General features: G+C 29.6%; 1 protein-coding gene across 3 annotated transcripts; it reads right to left on the bottom strand.

Moving 5' to 3' along the window:
• Positions 1–17,725: 17,725 nt before the first annotated feature.
• Positions 17,726–20,015, bottom strand: LOC114762144 (mitochondrial import inner membrane translocase subunit TIM23-2). 3 transcript variants are annotated; one of them, XM_028951603.1, is made up of 2 exons: positions 19,343–20,015; positions 17,726–18,158 (listed from the first exon to the last, which is right to left on the bottom strand). In XM_028951603.1, the coding sequence occupies exon 1, from the start codon at positions 19,911–19,913 to the stop codon at positions 19,347–19,349; it is 567 nt and encodes a 188-aa protein (XP_028807436.1). In that variant the 5' UTR covers positions 19,914–20,015; the 3' UTR covers positions 17,726–18,158; positions 19,343–19,346. The 3 variants fall into 3 exon arrangements, with proteins under 3 accessions (XP_028807436.1, XP_028807435.1, XP_028807437.1); XM_028951602.1 differs by having other exon boundaries at positions 17,726–18,155; XM_028951604.1 differs by lacking the exon at positions 17,726–18,158 and adding an exon at positions 18,504–18,519.
• Between the last annotated feature and the right edge of the window lie 902 nt (positions 20,016–20,917).

Genomic DNA, 20,917 nt, shown 5'->3' with positions numbered 1-20,917 from the left:
ATATATATATATATATATATATAATATGGAAAAAGGACAATAAACTATCTTGAATATTGCTAATACGACAAATCAAAATCACAATTCAATCTGGTTGTATTATTTTAAAATTTTCTATCTATAATTTGTCTCTATTTTTTTGTATTGATTTCCTATTTTACTCCTATTTATTTTGTCTCCAACTCATACTCTCTCTCCCTCCCACTTCTCTTTCTTTTAATAATTTAATTGTTCTCTCTTATACTCTCTCTCCTTATTAATGGGGGCATTGTTGGAAAAAATATTATACTTTTTACACATTAATTGTCCTCAACTAATTTTAACTGGTTTTTTGATCAACGTAATTTAGTTATTTGTCTCTTATAATAAGGAACGGAGGGAGTATTATAATAAACACATCTTGTTCTTGCCATCAGTTTGGGCCACGCGCTGCTTCATTATTTATTATGTCATGACTTTCTATCTATAATTATATATATTTATATATAATATGGAAAAAGGACAATAAACTATCTTGAATATTGCTAATACGACAAATCAAAATCACAATTCAACCCTGTTGTACTATTTTAAAATTTTCAAATCTTACAAATTTACGTAATTACTCTTCACTATTTTTTCCCCCAAATATTGCCACTTTAAATTTGCCTTTTAGCATTTTTTTAAGAGTATTTTAGTGTTTTTTTTAAATTAAATTATGTGGTCGTTTCACGGTCAACGTTGGATTCAAGGTTCGACATGTTAAGTCTTCAAGAAATAATTATATTAAGAAATAAAAGGGGACATTTAGAAACCTTTTTGTATGTATGTTACCGAATTAAGAGTATTGTCATAATTATATAGCTTGCAAGTCGTAATCAAATTTGCTTAAGTTATTGCCTTTGAAGATTTATTTCAAAATAATCAGACAAGTACAAAAAAAAAGTTATTCAAAATCTGTTTAATTAGACAAGTGTGCGGCAGATTCATGCATTGGCCTCATGAGCAATTAATCTGGTCACAGTAATCAATATATAAACAATCTACAAATGCAGATCACATGGTTTTTTATTTTATTACTACCTCCGGTCCTAATTATAAGACTCAGTTGACTTATTTGAGGAGATTAAAGAAGTAAGTTAAGTTAGTTATTTGTAATAAATAAGTGTTGTCATTCCTAAAATATCCTTGCTAATTAAGTATATTGGTTATAACTATCATTATTAGAAAGAGTATCTTGGAAAAAAATATATAAATATGAGAGACAAAATGGATTGGGGTCTTATAATTAGGACCAAATAAAAAATTAAACAGGATCTTATAATAAAGACAGGAGGTAGTAATTTATAGCGACACGGATGATTAGATTCGAATCAAATATATTATTATATTATAAAATCATATTAATCTTTATAGTACTAATTTCTTAACATCATGGGGTAACGTGCTATTAAACTATTTTTTTGCCCTTTGCCCTTTTGTTTCACAAGGGGATTTGCTGTAGTTTTCTACATATTATTTATTCACATCAAGATTATAGTACCTTTTTGTGACGAACCTACCAAACATCATGATCCATGTACAGTAAAAGAAGCAAGTTTAATATTTAATTGCGATTGATATGATCAAATGTTATAAAATTATAATTAAATTGTCCCGTCTATCACGTGGGGTTTTCACGAGTATCATAAAAATAATACTGTGCGTGAACCATGATCCGATTGTCAAAATTTACTCATTAGCGGACGTTCAATTTAACGCGGATGTTGAATTTAACGTTTAAGGATCTATAAAAATTACTCTTAATATAAAAACTAATTTAATTTTTAATTTAATTTTAAATATAAGATTGTAATATGTTTTATTTATCATATTTATTTATTTTTTAAATTAATTATTGTAGTAGTTACATATGTTAAATATTTCATCAAATAGTAATTTTAGTTAATACACATAATTAACACATATTTATTATAAATAACTAATTTAACAAACTTTCTTAATCTACTTAAATTAGTGGTCGAAGGTAATATATGTTTTGATATAAAAATCATAATTTAAGAATAATTTTGCATTAATTCTTTTAATTTTAATAGTATTTAAGACAATACTCCCTCCATCCTTTTTTATAAGAAACAATCTCTTTTATAATGATGTCTCTAAATACAAGAAACAATTTTTTGTCTGAAATTTTAAATTAGTTTTTCTACTTTTATCTGTATTAAATATATGTTACTTGCTATTTCTCTATAATAAATTTTTTCTTATTATCTCTCATGTACTTTCTTTACAAATAATGATGTAATTGAAAAGGTATTGATACATCTTATATTCATTATTTTTTATTAAATTTAACTAATATTTTGAATTGTGTGATTTTGATATTTAATTTTTTATAATAAAGCACACGCAGGGTATATTTTTAGAAAAGTGCATTTGAATTTTTTTTTAAAAAAAAATTATACACACTCGTATCCCATTTCCTTCCCCATAGGAATGGGTCTCCCAAGTCCCAACACACGCCCAGGAGTTCTTTTATATATATATATATATATATATATATATATATATATATATATATATAAATTATTCTATCCATAAATATTAGGGTTGGCATTGTTGCTAGGTAAGACATTAATGGCATTTTTATGTGACGGAGAAACTTTGCCTGATATTCTAAATCAAAGTGAAAATTAATGCATATGTCCTTACATTATACTTCAATTTTAAATTAGATCTCTATAATTTATTTAGTTTGAATTAAACTCTCATGATTTGATCTATTATAAATATTAATCATTTAAGTGTAAAAGCTGTTTTAATATCATTAAGGTTAAGACACAAATTTATTATAAAATTGTTTACTTAAGAGCATTAGCGTTTGAAAGTTTTTTGGGGTACAAATTTAAAATAGTAGCAATTTTGTCCCATGTTGTTAAAAAAACTAAACTTAACCATTAAAACAATGATATTAACCATTAATATTTTTCACAGTGGGGAGTAAAATTATTACGATTTTAAACTTTCAGAACAAATTTGTACCTTGATTTTACCATTAATTTTAATTTATAGAATTAGATGAATTTTATGAAATAATGTGTTGGGGATGATTAGAAGCGCTGTGTACAGACTGGCACATAATCTTCCGTTGATTAGGTTTATTGATCTCCATGAGAGAATTAAGGAATTTTTTTATAGAGATAGATGTGGGATTGTTACTCCAAGAATTGCTTTGATGTAGTTGTATGATTTGAGCTTTTGCCTCACATGAATACAACCAAAAAAAAAAAAAAAAATCTTTGAAGCCAAAATCATCCCTTAAATAATAGAAGGGCAACAAATCAACATATCTTTAATCCTTATTATATCTACTTATTAGTAACTTAACATACTAAAAATAGTTATTTATTTTGAAATATAAAAATTAACCTCAATGAGAGTTATTAGTTGAAAAAATTAGTGAATCGGTTAAATTTACCAGAGATACTAAGTAAAAATAAAATAAAATTCTAAACAAAATATACTAAATTCGGTTCTTGATATAAGAATGAGTTTGATATTTATTCTAAATAAAATATAATATCATAATTCACTTTATGTTTTATATTTATTTTTTTAAGATAGTTTTTATAGTAATTATACATGGATGCTAAATATTTCATCAAATAGTACTTCTAATTAATACACATAAATAATAAGAATATTTTAAAAAATAATATTTATTTATTATAAATATCTAACTTAGTATATTTTTTTAATTTATTTAAATTTATTAACTAATTTTTGTACTAAAAATTTTTCACAGAGACAGAGTTCTGCTTTTAGATGTCCAGTCAACTGTAATTGGAGTTATATCAATTTTTTCGTTTCTAGGGCCTGTTTGGGTATCCCAAAACCGTGGTTTTTGAAGCACTTTTTCGTAAAACGAGATAATCTCCTCCACATATTTATTTCGTAATCCGTAAAAGCACTTTTGAAACCATGATTTGGTTTCCATCCAAACAGTTGAAGAGGCGTAACGTACTTTCATGCCGTTCGAGGAAATTAATAATTTAATAGGGCTATAATCACGAAAAGATTAAGGATGGGACGAATTAATTTAAAAAATTGTAGTAAAGTCTCACCTACAAATATTTTTAAAAACAATATTTATTTATTCTAAATTAATTAATTTAATTAATTTTTTAATTTATTTAAATTAATTAACTAATTATTATATTAAACATTTAACATGGAGACAGAGTTCTGGTTTTTTTTTTTAATCAGAAGAGTTCTGGTCTTAGATGTTCAATTTGGAGTTATATCAATTTTTTCATTTCTAACTGAAGAGGCGTAATGAATTTTCGTTTGAGGAAATTAATACTCTTTTAATCTTAAATATAAGACTTATTTTATAGCATCTGAAATAAATTTTATCTTTACAACTGAAAAAATAATTTAATAAAACTATATAGGGTGTGTTTGGATGAAACCAAACCGTGGTTTAGAAAAGTGATTCTGGAGAATAGATTCTGAGAAAAATAGATTCTGTGAAGAATAGATTTTGTAAAAAAGTGATTCTGAGAAGTGAGAGTGTTTGGATAGTTGTTATCAGAAGCACTTTTTATATATACAAATTACTAAAAAAAAGATATAAGTTAATATGATAATTACAGAAAAAATAGATTTTATGATATATTTTTAATTTGAATGAATAAAATTGTTAATAATATGTTTTTTTACCAACATAATTAATAATACATAAGATAATATAATTAATAAATAATTAATGTGTATATATTTATAAAATATAAGATTAAATATATTTATAAAAAAAATGTTTATAAAAAAAATAATAAGATACATATCATATAAGCCCTCACACTCTCCCTTTTTTCTCCAAAAGCAAAAAAATTTTGCTTTTTCCAAAATCATGGTTTTGACTCAAAACCATGGTTTTAGTTTTTGGAGGGGGTGTTTGGGTAGATTATTCCCCAAACCATAGTTTGGGGGTAACCCAAACACGCCCATAATCATAAAAGGATAGGGGGGGCGAATTGATAAAAGTGATGTGACTTCACTCAAAAAATAAAAAATAAAAGTGATGCGACGAATTAATAAAAGTGATGTGATGTTTTCGTGTCCCGTTATGCCCACGTGTTAAATACTCAAAATGACCCATCATGGCCTCCATGTGGTCCCCTTGTCTATGGGTCACAGTCCCAGCGGCTCACTCTCTTCTCTCTCTCTCTCTCACTCGCACGCAATTATGGTCCACTAATTATCACGATAATAATTATTTTTCTGATCCTAAATATAAATATATAAAAATATTTATATTTAGGATCAGAAAAATATTATTTTTATTAATATTAAATTATTTCACGTTATGACAAAAAAAAAAGATTGAATATAAAATTGAGGCTATAATACCATCCCTTATATACAAGTAGGAGAAAGGGCAGGCCGAAAATCTCCTAAAATTTTAGATAAAAATGATATTAAGCTCGCTTATATACTTCGTTTTGGAGTTCACAGTTCAACCCCAAAAAAAAAAAAAAGAGTAGAGGCAATTTTCATTATTAGAGTCATGTCGTTACTTTAATTCGAAAAAATAACAAAGTGACGTTTTTAACAGAGGAATTTCCTGTTGTGGGATCCCTCGTGATTCCCTAGAGCAAAGTGGAAGCGTGAAATTCACAGTGATCTGCTTCTGCCTGCCCTTTTTTTAATTAGGACTTTAGGGAGATGACTCACGAAGTAGGACCAATATAATAATAAAATAATAGGAAGAGCGTGGAACTTGTTAGGGTTGTTATGTTGTTGTTTTTTTTTTTTAGAATTACAATTAGATCCCATCTAAGAGAATTAAATATAAAAAGATATTTTGAAATCATAAAATTATTCTAAAATCCTAAGAAACCCTTTTATAATAAATTTTATTTGTTTAATTACCAAATTATCTTTTTTTTAAAAGTTTGCATTGACAACTGAAAGAGCAGTGGTTGACAACTTAGGGGGCAATGATTGACAACTATCATGACTGGTTTCACAACACATTTTCTCAGCATATCACAAAATGTAACGTATGAGTTGTCAAACCAGCAGCGATAGTGGTCAATCATTGCACCCTAAGTTATCAACCACTGCTCTTTCAGTTGTCAATGCAAACTTAAAAAAAAGAGTAATTTGGTAATTAAACAAATAAAATTTATTACAAAAAAGTCCCTTGAAACTTCAGAATAATTTCATGATTTCAAAGGATCTTGTTGTATTTAATTCCTTTGGGTATGACCTAATTGCAATTCTCTTTTTTTTTAAAACGTAGAATAAAATGAAATAATAAAAATAGAAAAAGAAAAGTGTGAGTGTGAAAAATATTTGTCGTATTTATATAAAAATAATAAAAGGAAATGGTAATGTTAATTATATATTTTTAGCGTTTGAGACCGCAAAGAAATCTATTGTGTTCATTTTTATTTATACTTCAAATGCAATAATTTTTCTATATAGTGTATGTAATTTAAAAAATCCTCCTCTAATCTTATTTATATTTTTTTTTTGGATTACAACAGGACGAGATCGAACCCGCAACACACGCACCCAACACACACCCACGCCACTCGGCCAAATGGCCAGTGGCCTAATCTTATTTATATTATAAAGTGGAGAATGTTATGAATAAAGAAGAAATAGAAAAGAATCATACAGAAGAAGAGAGAATCAACAAGAGAGAGTATTTCTTATTCCATTCAAAAGTACTCAATACATTATACATGGTCTCAATTTATAGGCACATCTTTACATATTTGATAGAATCTACATATTATATAATAATATGAGATAATTATGAGATATAGAGATAATAGGAGATATTGGAGATTATAGGAGATATATTGAAATTCATAAAGACATTATTATATTCATAACACTCCCTCTTGGATGTCCAATATATATGAATGTGCCTCATTAAAAAAAATTTCAATTAGGAAAAACCCTGTAGAAGAAAACCTAGCGAAAGAAAAAGAATATATCATTCATTGATGCACTATGCAATACTGCCTCATTAAAAATCTTGTTAGGAAACCCAGTGGGACAAAACCATAAACAAGGAAAAAAGAGTATAGCATGTATCAACTCCCCCTCTTGGCAATATTAGTTGACATCTTTAAGTTTAAAAAGTCTAATATAACGAACAAGCCTTCCAAATATTGTAGTGAAAAAAAAACATCAAATATGAATTTCATAATCTTCTGAAAGTCATGAGACAGAAGATTCTTTTTTTGATTTACCCACACGTGGATTATACTGTGATCTCTCAACATGAGAATCAAACAAAAATATTTTATCCATATAGCCATTAAGATTAGTTTTGGATACCTTTAGATAAAATAATATCACATCCACAGTACCCTTAAAGTAATGAAGAATATTTTTAACTTCATCCCAACATCTTATGTTGGTAAAGAACTATATCATGCTAATCAACAAATGATATGTCAGGTTCTGTATGGCTAGATAGATATATAAATGCTTCAGTAGCACTAATATATGGTACTTCTGGACCAAGTGTTTATTCATTACCTTCTGAAGGTCTAAATCGATCTTTAGTTTATAACTAAAGATCTTGCAACTACTGAAACACATAATGGATTAGGGGTGTGCATGGACTAGACTGGACCGGGTTTGTTATCAACCCGAAGTCTGGTCCAGTAAAGACCTCGGGCTGAAAAAAACAGCCCGAGGTCTGGTCCAGTCCAGTGCCAACCCGAGGTCGGGTTGGACTGGACTTGGTCCTCTGGACTGCTTGGACCAGTCCAGGCAGTCCAGACCTAATTTTAATTTTTTTTAAAAAAAAATTTCTTCAATAGGAGGCAAAATTGTAACTTACTATATAAAATTTTGCACATATTTTAATTTAAAATTTATCAAATTTGATCATTCCTTTTCAATTTCCCAATGAAGTTATGTTTTATTAATTAATCCTCTTCAATATAGATCTTAAATTGTAGAAAATATATATGCATGCTCATTACTTCGAAAGTTAATAGATAAATCTTAATTATTTGAATAGATAAAAAATTTATATAGAAAAATTAAATCAAATTAAAATTATATTAATAATAATTTAAAAAATCGGGCTAGACTGGACTGGACCAACTGGTCTAAGGGGTCAGTCCCTAGTCCAGTCCAGCCCGATGAGACCAGTCCGGTCCAGTCCAGTCTGGTCCAGTCTTGTTTTGGGCCAATTTTTTCTGGACCGGACTGGACCGGGTCTGTTCGGGTTAGACCGGACCATACCGAACCACCGGGTTTTGCACAGTCCTATAATGGATATTGCTCATCCCCATAATAGATGTAACTTATCCATATGTATTCTTCCCAAAGCTTTTATTTCAAATTTTTCTTCAAGTAATTCGCAGCTTTTGAAAACTTATTAGGAGTTTTGATACTATCATTATAAATAGTAATGATAACAAATTCATTCTTAATCTTTTTACAAATAAACAAGTTGGAATATGTTTACGTTATTTTTTTAGTCGATATTAACCACATATGCCTCATATAGAGACTTAATTGAGTAATGTTATTGAAAACATAATTATATGCTTCTAGAAATTTGAATCCTTCAAGGATTTTCATACATTATGATTCAGATTTATTCATGTATTGAATCATTTAAATTTACACAAAGATTTGAATCCTTCTGGGATTGACATATAATTTTACAATACAGTGAGTCACTATATTTTCTAGACGCATATGAGATATTTTCATATATTATCAAATTGCCAGATTGATAAGATACATAAAAATTGTAATCCACTATAAAATTGTATTTCTCTTTTCTTGTACAAACTCCCATTACACTTCAGGTGCTTGCGCAAGAGATACACAAATCCCCCGTTATAATATTGTGTTTTTTCTTTTCTGTTAGCCAACCATTTTTCTGTCTATATTTCATGATAGATTTATATATAAGATCCTCATTTGATCATGTGATATCATCAATAAAATTATTTTCGACAATTTTATTCCTTTATTGGTCCTTTTTTTTTATGACATAACATATCAAGATCTCTTTATTGCTTTCAGACACTTAAACCTTCCTTTTTAGGGGTCAAATAGTTATATCTTAACTTCTTTTGCAATTCAGGCCTCCTTAATATGATCATAATGATCATTTGCTCCTTTTTTTTTTAAACCAATCATAATCTCATACTTTTAGTATATTTTTAATAATAGGAGCACTTTTAGTTGGAATATAAGAATTAAAAATTCTCATTTGGATTAGTAATTGCATCTGGCAAATATTAATAATATTTTACGAATGCAATACGTTATGAACTTCGAGTTCATACTACTATATTTAAGGATCTATATTTAATAGTAAAAATGCATTCTATGTATTCTCTTTTCCAGCTATATATTTTCGTTCCCTCATATTGGGAATATGTAGTATAGGTTTTCCAAATCCATAAGTCTCCTTTAGAAACATTATTTTGTTTCATTTAAAGACAAACAAGAATAAAGAGATTTTTATCCCATAATGACCTCAACTTATTTTTAATATCCATCTATGTGCATTATTGCGGTAAAATAATAGATATTGCACATTCTAAGATAAAAAATATCTGGCACCTGACCAAAAGTCAATTATAATGGGAGAATTCACAATACATTGTTGGCTTGATGTATTTATGTGCAAAAACATATAAAATTAATCATCCCAACACGCAAATGGGAATTCTATTCTCATAAACTCTAGTCTAGCTATTTATGAAGGCTTTTATTGAGCATATAATTATCAGCAACGTGAGGACCAACCACTAATAATCTCAAAGAGAATCATATTGATTTTATAATCAGGAACTTATGTACTCAATGTAATTATTTGAACATATTTATGAACTTCAGGGTGCAAATTGATCATAAACACCTGTGATCATTTTATAAATGCATGTTTCACTCATAAAATATTACTTTGGTCCACATGATGTCTAAATGGGCTCATATATAAACTTGATACATTATTAATCTGTATGGATCCGATTTTGAGCAGAGCTAGTAATGTTATCTTATTTAGTTTTTTTAGAATAAACAGCACATAAAAATTCTTAAATCATATATCATTTTTAAAGAATCTTTTGGTTTTTTAATAAATATCAATGCACATTTTTCATGATATTTTGCATCATTATAATCCGGGATGATCTGACCGGTCATGCCAAACTATAAATACATAAACTTCTAGTTTATTATAAAATTATTCTCAATTATTGGTAAACTGCTTCTTGTTGCCATGTCATATTATTCATTTTTTATCTTAATATTTCATAAGGAATATATTATCAGTTATAGATTTTATCTTTGGGATAATAAAACATGGTATATAGCTCTTCTAGAGCCTTATTTTTCATTTTTTACCCAATGATTGAAACTTGTGTGCTCATGGAGGTCCAGCGTCACTGAATCTTCTGGAGCCTTTTTCAAAAGGAATATATATGGGAAAAAATGACATGAGTGTTAAAGATAACAAATTCCATCCAACATGATTCACACTTGTATACTAATAATCTTCCTCTCCAATGTGAGTCATATAAACATACTTTTCTCATTTATGTATTTCAAATAGAGGGAATAGCATATAGTAAGCTAATAACATATTTTTCACTAAAAAATCTGAGTGCTTTTTGATTTAGATATAGTCATGGATTTTAATCCAATTAAACCATCACCTTAAGACCCTTTGATAAATAAATATTCTAATATATATGCTTGTGAGTCATAATTTTCATTATCAATTCCTTTTTTGTCCAGAAAAAGGGAGACCTATATTGGTTATTCAAGAACTATCGATTTTGTTACCAGTTCTTCAGGAACTATATCAATTTTTTGTTATTAGTTCTTCTAAAACTATATTAATTTTTTGATTATATATAGTTCTTTAGGAAATAAGATATATTATTATTTCACTATATGATATACTTCACTTCTCGTTATGTTTATTCAAAATATGAATTATTTTTTTTAAACATATATATTTTCTTGATATTTTGTTATTCAAAAACTTTATTTCTTTGTATATATTATGTAATGCTTCAGAACTTATCCATAAATTTATAAATTCAACAGAAAAAGATTTATAAGAACTAAAATCAAACTACATAGTTACAAAGATTTGAATCATAAGCCTTTAGGGCTATTTATAACTCATTAGTTTTCAAGACTCTATATAGTAAATATATATATTTTTAAAGATCATTTGTGTCCCTTAATATTTGAACCATACAGAGGAAGAGAGGATCAATAAGAGAGAGTATTTCTCATTCAATTTAAGAGTACTCAATACATTATACATGGCCTCTATTTATAGACACAACTTTACATATTTGATAGAACCTAAAGATTACATAATAATATGAGATAATTGTGGGATATAAAGATAATGGGAGATATTAGAGATTATAGGAGATATATTGATATCCACAAAAATATTATTATATTCATAATAGAGAGGGTATTTATTTTTGTTCTATTTATAAGCTAAATAGTATTTCATTCATTCATTATTGTATAAATTACTTTTTTTTTGAAAAAATATATATTAAATGGAAGTAAAGTTAAAAAGTTGTTGATTTTTAAAGATAGAGTTAATATTTAAGATTTCTTTTAAATTATGATAAAATATATTAAAAGTAATTTATAAATAAAATCGAAAGAATATGGTATAGTGGACACTGTTATATTATAGCTAGGATTTTTACCTTGAAGGGTTAGTACCTGGTGGAGCTTTTTATGTCAGTTAGTGGGGTAATTATAAAACCTATTTAATTAATTTATTAAATTAAAAAATAAGATAAATTGGTTAATTATTAAAAAAGGATATATTTTTTTTAAAACATCATAATCATATTTTTTTGATATCCTTTTTTCCTCTCATATTTGATTATAGATAGGAGAGTATCAATGGGAGTAGTTTAGGAAAAACTAATAACTATGAGAAATATGTCTTATATTTAGAACTAAGATCAACTCAATAATTAAGTCCTACGTTAAAGACTGTGGAGTATAAAACATAAAGTAGAAATATCTTTTTTTTTTCCAGCTGTAAATACTAGGGACAATGACACAAAAAGAAGCTGAAAATTTGTAAATGCCAAATAAGAAATGTCAACAAAAATTGTTGTATTTGCAAATTCAGAATTGTTCAATATCAAATGAAAATATATTACCAAACCTGATTTGGGATTGGTAATTTCAACTTCTTTTTCTGTCATTCTCCCTAAATATTATATCATTTTATATGTCAGTTGCTTAATTTATTATATTTTGATATTTTGATCCTTTGAACTAGGTTACTTCTAACACTGACAATTATGATGTTGTATTAACAATTTTTCTAATCTAAGGATAAAAGCGTAAATAAATCTTTTACAAGAGACCTAAATGTTACTACCTCCGGTCCTTAATATAAAATTGATTTATTTTATTTTGATCCTAAATATAAAACCCCAATCCACTTTGTTTCTAATATATATGCATTTTTTTCCCAGGTAGTCCTTCTAATAATAATAATTCTAGCCAATACACTTGATTACAAGGATATTTTAGAAAGACAACACATATTTATTACAAATAACTAACTTAACTTATTTTCTTAATCTCTTCAAATTAGTCAATTAGTTTTTATAATTAGAACCGGAGGTAGTATTTTTCTAATAAAATAAGCAATTAAAACTTACATTTATTAGCTGGCAAAAATCTTACATTTATTATTTTGACATACTTCATAATTGATATGCGAACAAGATTTACGAAAGAATGGAGTAAAAGCAAAGAATTAGGTTTGGCAGTTGTATGAAATTAAATGCCACTATATATCTCTACCCAATATAATAAACGTATTAAGATCTAGAAATGAGCCAATTAAATTGATTTTGATAAAAAGATTTTGTCATTGGATTTTAAAAACTATATACGGAGTCACGTGGCCTCATTCCATTCAACTGATAATTTATTTATTTTTTATCTTTTGCCAACCAATTGATAATTTATATATAGCCTTCTATTTCACAAGTTGTTGCCTGCATTTATTAGTCCATCTACATTTAGTTGGAATGGTGGAAGCCAGAAAGGTATTCTATTTTATTAATATTTATTATTTTTTCTTAATCTAAATAATTGACTTTGTTTATTTGAAAAAGCAAAGTGAGAAAGGAAAAATATCATTTTTTTTCCACGAGATTATTTAGTTGCATAAACTTAAGTTTTCAATTAATATAAATTAAGACATGATGCACTCCATTTCTCATTATCCATATTATATTCTCAGTTTTTTTTATATTTATTTTGACGACCCTTAATGAGAAGAAGGCTTAATATTATGACCAAGCATGAGAAAAAAGTTTCATTTAAAATAACAGTAAAATTTAAATGGATAAAATGTTTATGCACAAACAACACTACTCACGATGTTAATAGTAACGTTTAGTAATGCCAAATGATCACTTTGGGTCAAGAAAAGTTTATATATCTACTAGTGAACAGTGAAGTATTTTCACTCAGAGTTCTAATAAATAAAAAGACCTAAACATGTAATATTTTCCCATATCCGGACCAAAAAATACCGACAGGATATTAAAAACTATACATGGATCGTCTGAATAAGCTACATTGTTTATTGCACTTAGACGAGCTTGCTTGGGTCCCAAAGCCTCTGCAGGTTTATGATCACTATCACTGTTATACACACACACACACATATATATGTATATATAATGTGTACAAGAGATGTTATTTTTCTAATAAAATAAGCGATTAAAACTTACATTTATTAGCTGGCAAAAATCTTACATTTATTATTTTGATATATCTCATAACAAAATAGAGTTGCGAAAGAATGGAGTGAGCAAAGAATTAGGTTCGGTGGTTGTATGAAATTAAATGCCACTATATATCTCTGCCCACAATATAAATCTATGAGATTTAAGAAATGAGCCAATTAAATTGATTTTGATAAAAGATTTTGTCATTGGATTTTAAAAACTATATATAGAGTCACGTGGCCTCATTCCATTCAACTGATAATTTATTTATCTCCTTCTATTTCAAAATTTGTTGCTTGCATTTATTAGTCCATCTACATTTAGTTGGAATGGAGAAAGGTGTTCTATTTTATTAATATTTATTATTTTTCTTATTCTAAATAATTGACTTTGTTTATTTAAAAGAGCAAAGTGAGAAAGGAAAAATATCATTTTTTTCCATGAGATTATTTCGATCACTCTTACCTTCCATGTTTATCAAACAGTTGCATAAACTTAAGTTTTCAATTAATATAAATTAAGATATGATGCCCTCCATTTCTCATTATCCATATTATATTCTTAGTTTTTTTTTTTATTTTGACTACCCTTATTAATAAGAAGAAGGCTTAGTATTATGACCAAGCATGAGAAAAAAGTTTCATTTAAAATAACAGTAAAATTTAAATGATATAAAATGTTTATGTACAAACAACACTACTCACAATGTGAACAGTGAAGTATTTTCACTCAGACTTTTAATAAATAAAAAGAATATATAATATAAATTTCTCCAACATATAATATTTTCCCATATCCGGACAAAAAAATACCGACAGGATATTAAAAACTATATACGGACTCTGAATAAGCTACATTGTTTAGTGCAGTTAGACGAGCTTGCTTGGGTCCCAGAGCCTCTGGAGGTTTATGATCACTATCACTGTTATATATATATACACACACATATATCTATATGTATATATATAATGTACATCGATCAGAAGAGTGTCTTAATTGATAAGAACAAATATTATTGCAGTTGGGAGCGATCAGAAATAATGCACAGAACAATCACAATCTCTAACCAGTGAACTTATTCAAAAATGCTCCTTAAAAGTCGATAAAACAAAAACTGTGTGTAGTAGATTTAGATCGTGCTGTGCAGTGTGTGTGTAAAGAAGATGTTTGGGAAGTTGGACAATTTATCGTCTTCAACGCTACCCGTCTCTCTCTCTCTCTCTCTATATATCTATATAACTCAATATTTACACAACACTGTACTATACTATTCATAGATTATAAATAAATACTACTTTCAGTCTATTTATAAGAGCTAATTGACTAATTCGAGGAGATTAAGGAAAGAAGTTAAGTTAGTTATTTGTAATAAATAAGTGTTGTCTTTCTTAAAATATCTTACTAATCAAGTGTATTGGTTAAAATTATTATTGTTAGAAGGACTATCTTGAAAAAAAAATATAAATATGAGAGATAAAGTGAATTGGGGACTCATATTTAGAGCCAAAATAAAAAAAAAGATTTTATATTAAGAATCGAAAGTGATACTGTAGATGAGATAGGGCCCACTGTTCAGCATTTTTGGAGGGTATAGATTCTGAATTGGTAGTGTTGATGAAGAAGGGGACAATATGCGTTTCGAGATGACTGTCGCACTTCACAGCCAAACAAACACATGCGCAGGATTCAAGGTGAAGACGTACGTGTTGAGTGAGAAGTGAGTGTGGCAGCCATGCGTTTTGATGGAGAAGAACGAGAAGATGACAGCATCGCATTCTGCATGCAGTTATATATATGACGAGTCTTGACTCTGATACCAAAATGATGATAATCATGCAAGTGCAGAGATCGATCGGTAATATATATCGTGAATATGATAATGGAAAGGATCGGACAAATGAAAGATGGCCCTATAATTCACCCTTCATGTGAACAGTGACCACAATGCATCTGAATCAGAGTCATAGTTTCACACCTCTCTATGTACATATGCCTCTGTGTTTTCCAGTTTTCACACTTCTCCGCTCCATGCCTACGTGCATGAATTTCCAAACTTCACGCCCCCAAATGACGCTTTTGAAACCAAGTGCAGTGTGCAGAGTCTGTACGCATGGCTGTTTACGTTCATTTCACATAACACTGTTTTTATGTGTCACTTATACACCTCATTCTTGTATATCTAAAAATGCATTAAATTAATAAAATTGTTCACATTTGCTCACAATAAAAAGAAGGTATTGAAAAAATACGATGTACTTTTTTTTCTCACCTATTTCACCAATTTCTTTTATTGTATATCCAATTGAGGTAAAATTGAAAAAAAAAAGTGTCATTAATTATCCTACAAGTGACTTACGTACAAGATCAAAATAGCGGTATGGGGTTGTTAGGACTTGTTGCCTTCAATAAATATAGACCTAGATCAAATTGGATGGTTTAAATTATCGTTTTTTTTTATTTATAATTTCATTACTTTTTTAAAACAATAATAGAACAGTACAGTACAGGTCAAACATGAGCTATATCCATAAGGACAGAGTTGAGACTTTCAAGGAGAATCTGGACCGCCCAATCAAAGTTTGGGCCTTAGCTTGTCACAGACGAACTCTAAACAATTATTTGGGCCTTTCCTGGAACAAAGTTGCACCCACTATGTCACCGACTCCATCTTTGGAGACACCATGACCCACTTGTATCACTTACTGGAACAAAGTGTTGGTTCGAAGGAAAAAGACTTGGACACTTGATTATTATGTTCCAGGTCTGACTCTTGGGACAGAAAAAAATAACATTGATCAGGGATGCCAACAATACTGCAAGAAATTAGTCTTTTTATCGTTGAGATAAGAAGATACTCTTGGACAACCAAATATATATATAGCAGATATCACCATGTTCTCACATCAGTGATGAGAGAAAAAAAATTTACTTCTAAATATAAGTACTTATAAACTAATTAATAACTTTTTCTTAATTTTACTTCTATTGAATATAACAAAAAAATGTGAGAAAATATGCATCATGCCTTTTTGGGAGAATTATAATCAAGTTTCAAGAAATAAAAATAATTACTCAAAGATCCAAATCTTAACCTAAGCAACTTGTAATGACAATTCTCAGTAGAGAATAACAACCTTTAAGACCTGTTCTATAATTTTTTTCCTTTCTTTATGACCTCAGTGTAATTCTCCAAATTTTTTTTAAATATCTTTTTTATAAATGTGAAAACTTATATATCAACTTAAACGTATTTTTTACTATGCAAAAATGAGGTACAAATGACTTGCATATAAGAGAAAATACAATAAAATTATAAGGACAAAAGAGGATTGGTTTTCCCTTGATATTATTCAGCACATCATACTTTACCAGCCAACCATAAAATATGGAAATGAGAATCAAAAGAATTCATTATCTAAGATATCATAAAAGACAGCCTAAACCTTATCAAAGAGGGATCTTTAGACGTGAGTAGCATGAAACATAAAGTACTTCCACAACAAATTAGAGGGTGTTTGGCAACCCTCAAATCCTTCTCAGAGCACTTTTTGCAAAACGAAACAATACCCTCCACATATTTACTTTGTAAACCGTAAAAATACTTTTAAAACCATGATTTGTTTCTATCCAGACACCCCTTTAATTATTCTCAGGAACGCGCTTATTTGTGTTCATGCCAACAATCTCACAACCAACTTGGTCTCTAAGCAAGGTGCCGATCAATACATTCACTTGTTCGCCAACGCTTATCATGGATTCATCACACAGTCAATTAACTCGATATAACACCGACAATCTCATTCGCATTAATTTAATTAATCTAATTATGTGTGGGTGTGCAATAGTAACGAACTTTTACGCTATCTCCAAATTTAAACGGATTCTGGTTATTCATTACATGCTGATTTTCTGAGTAAACTTAGTGCAAGTGGCCATTTTCAACCTAAAAATATGCATTGGACAAATGAATACTCCGCAACATAGCAGAATATGCATGATCACACTGACATTTTCTGAAAGGGAAAACAGCCCATCCATGTACAAGTCTTCTATATCACCTACCACAACAGACTTTAAGAGATGATAAGGCATGTAAATTCACTAAGAAAGGGTTTAAATACTGTCAGGGGAGCAGGGGACAGCGCAACAAGTGATAGATCCTAGAGCTGCCTTCTGGTTTTATCAGAAACCGCTTAACAGAAAAGCAAATCCACTTACAGGAACTATGCGCAAGCTAATCTCCATAAATTTGGACGCAGTAACCAATAACAGTGTAACCTTTCCTTGTCTCTGTTCCTTTGTGCGGTGTCAAACACTCAAATGTTTTGTCATTGGAAAATAATCTAAACAGGCTCTCATAGCAAATTTCTGCTGTAAAAAAATATCCCTCATCAAAAGCTTGCCATGCAGGAAAGAGAAATTCACAAGGACATCTCAGGATTTCTAAAAAGAAAATCTCAATTGATAGAAGATTTATTAGCTCTCAAGGAAAAAAGGTTCCAGCTTATTTCACGCCGAGGAATGCAGCAGAGGAAACCTCAACACTGATTAGAAGTCTACCATTTATGAAGTAATCAACTATAAATTATAAAATCTAGGTTGCAACCTGCAAGGGCCAAAAGGACGACTTCAAAAGTCAAACTAAAGACTTGCAAGGAGCCTAAAATCTATACTCAAGTAGTCAGCTTACTTAATTCTGACAAGGAAAGCTGCTCCTTAGACCAACTTGTATCTTTACAAAGAAGGAGTTTGTTTGACAATATCAGATGCAGCTTAGTTACGATCTGTAAACTACCAAAATTTTACTCCAGCAGGAAGGCATCTTAACTGTAAAATAATAATTATATGTGCTTCCTATCTCAAAAAGGAGATACTTCTTTCAGCCTAATACCAAATGACTCATTATATGAATGCCTAATTCGTTACAAGCCTTGGATACTTTAGGAAAAGGATTTGATGTAGAATGCAAAATCTCTGAACAACATAAACATATTCCAACTTGAAGAAAGAACTTCCATGTCAAGCCATCAGAATCAACATTCTATCAGAAACCATCAAATATTAGTAATTTATATTAGCCTTGCCTCTTGCCGCCTTATCAAGTGTACGAATACGATGGTCTACAATCAGAATATTAGACCATCTTAACAAGAAATGCCCTTAAATCCATAATGCATTAACATACTCGGGTTCCATTCAGTAATATATCATAACAGCAAAGGGCTCTCGCATTAAAATCTCATAATTTTCAATGTATCGACAAGCTATACATTCATCAAATGAATAGAAAAAATGGAACAGATATAAATTTCATGCTGCACCCGAATTTCCACCCATTTTAATTGGTTGCTACAAGATGAATCTATAAATTTCATTCCAAGAGTTGGCCAATATCTGACTGAAAAATATGCATTTAATCAATATTTTGCAACAAAAGCACTATTACCATTACCAAGTGCAACGTGGTGGTATAATCTAAACCTTCTGCCTCAATAATCGCTCAAAATTGATAAGTAGTTAAATTAAATTAATATTAAAATCTCGATTAATAAGACCTTCTCAAATTGGCACATATCGTTTCAACGCCTGCTTAGCAGTAACAGCCACACCGACTAGAACTCCGCCTACAGCTCCCGCCACCGCCGCTGATCTCACCCCTCTCGCAGCACGATATAATGCACCAGTACCGAGCCCCGCCGCCACACTATTCCACGCATCATCAGTGTCCCTCACAGCCACTATTCCGCTCTCGATACCGGCATATAACAATCCAATAATACCAACTCGGTTACCCCAAGACCGACCAGAATGACCAGAAGCGTTAAGGACACGATTTATCCGCAGCTTCGTGGTGTCGCCGGATTCAAAAGATTTCACCCCATCGACGAGGCCAACACCGGCACCACCAACGGCGCCCGCAAGGTAGCCGCAGCCAGTGTAAAAGGTGAGATTTTCACCCCAGGATCGACGCTTACGGCGAGCCTCCTCGACGAAGAGATACTCAGGGGACGTTGGAAGCTGGTATAGGTTTCGAATGGGCACTTCGAGGTCCTTGTAAGGATTATAAAGGCGCGTTGGGGTTTGCGGTTCGGATCCTGATTCTCGATCAGGGGAACGGTACGCCATTGGCAGAGCTTCCAGACGATTAGGGTAAGGGTTGGCAGCAAGACGGAAGAAAAAGGAGCGAACAGCGGAACAGGGACAGGGAAGGCTGCTGTATGGGTTTGCGGGAAAATATCAAGCTGGAAGGGCGGTGTGGCGGGGAGCCGGTCCGCTTTCTTCGCTTTATCGTAGGAAATCAGACCGGTTCGTGCCGGTCCATTGGCACAGGTGTACGAAATTGACTGGCTTGAGGTTTTAAAATTATTGTTTCAACAGTGTGTTTTTATCAATTTTATTTTTAATTAATTTTTTATTTTATTTTGTCATTTTTTCCTTATATTTTATTCTCTTTCATTACTTATCTTGTTATTGTAATTTTCTCTCTTATTTTCCTCATTAAATAAGAATATATTTAGAAAAATTATTCAATTTTTATATTTTTCAGTCTTAAAATAAAATCTATTTTGTAGTGATAGGTTTTATATTTAGATTGGAAGAATACATGCATTGTTTTAAACTAATTTGAATTGTTTTTTTAAACCGTATAATTTTGTAAGGAGAATGTTTTAACAAAGGCTGAGGGAGTAATTTTATTTTGAACATCTTTAATTTAATTAATAAAATATTTTATGCTATTTTTCTAAGCTAAAATTAGGGAGAATTTCGTAATAAGATAACTAATCACTGTAGCCACTCTCTTTTAAATTAAACACAAAAAATTCTAAAAATAGACTGCAGAAACAAAGGATTGAGTTGAAATTTTGTTGTGCTGATCCATAACCAAAATGCACTTATAAATTACAAATAAAAATATCAAAATTTTCCAAAAGTTGACTAGTCAAAACGGGGGATATTATATTAAATTAATCCCTATAAATTAGTCTCTCTTTTCGTGTATGCAAATTACATTTTTTATTGATTCTTTTATCGGCATGGTTAGTATCGAGAGGTTACTGATGAACTTTATAAAATATTTATTTAGCATAATTATTTTCCAAAGTGCCAATTCTATAATCCTAAACTGGAAT

Source organism: Neltuma alba, unplaced genomic scaffold (genome assembly GCF_004799145.2).
Source record: "Neltuma alba isolate B1F8T4 unplaced genomic scaffold, ASM479914v2 tig00011195_pilon, whole genome shotgun sequence".
Taxonomy (NCBI): domain Eukaryota; kingdom Viridiplantae; phylum Streptophyta; class Magnoliopsida; order Fabales; family Fabaceae; genus Neltuma; species Neltuma alba.
Note: the sequence above shows the minus strand (reverse complement) of the source record. Positions and strands in the feature narration are given on the sequence as shown.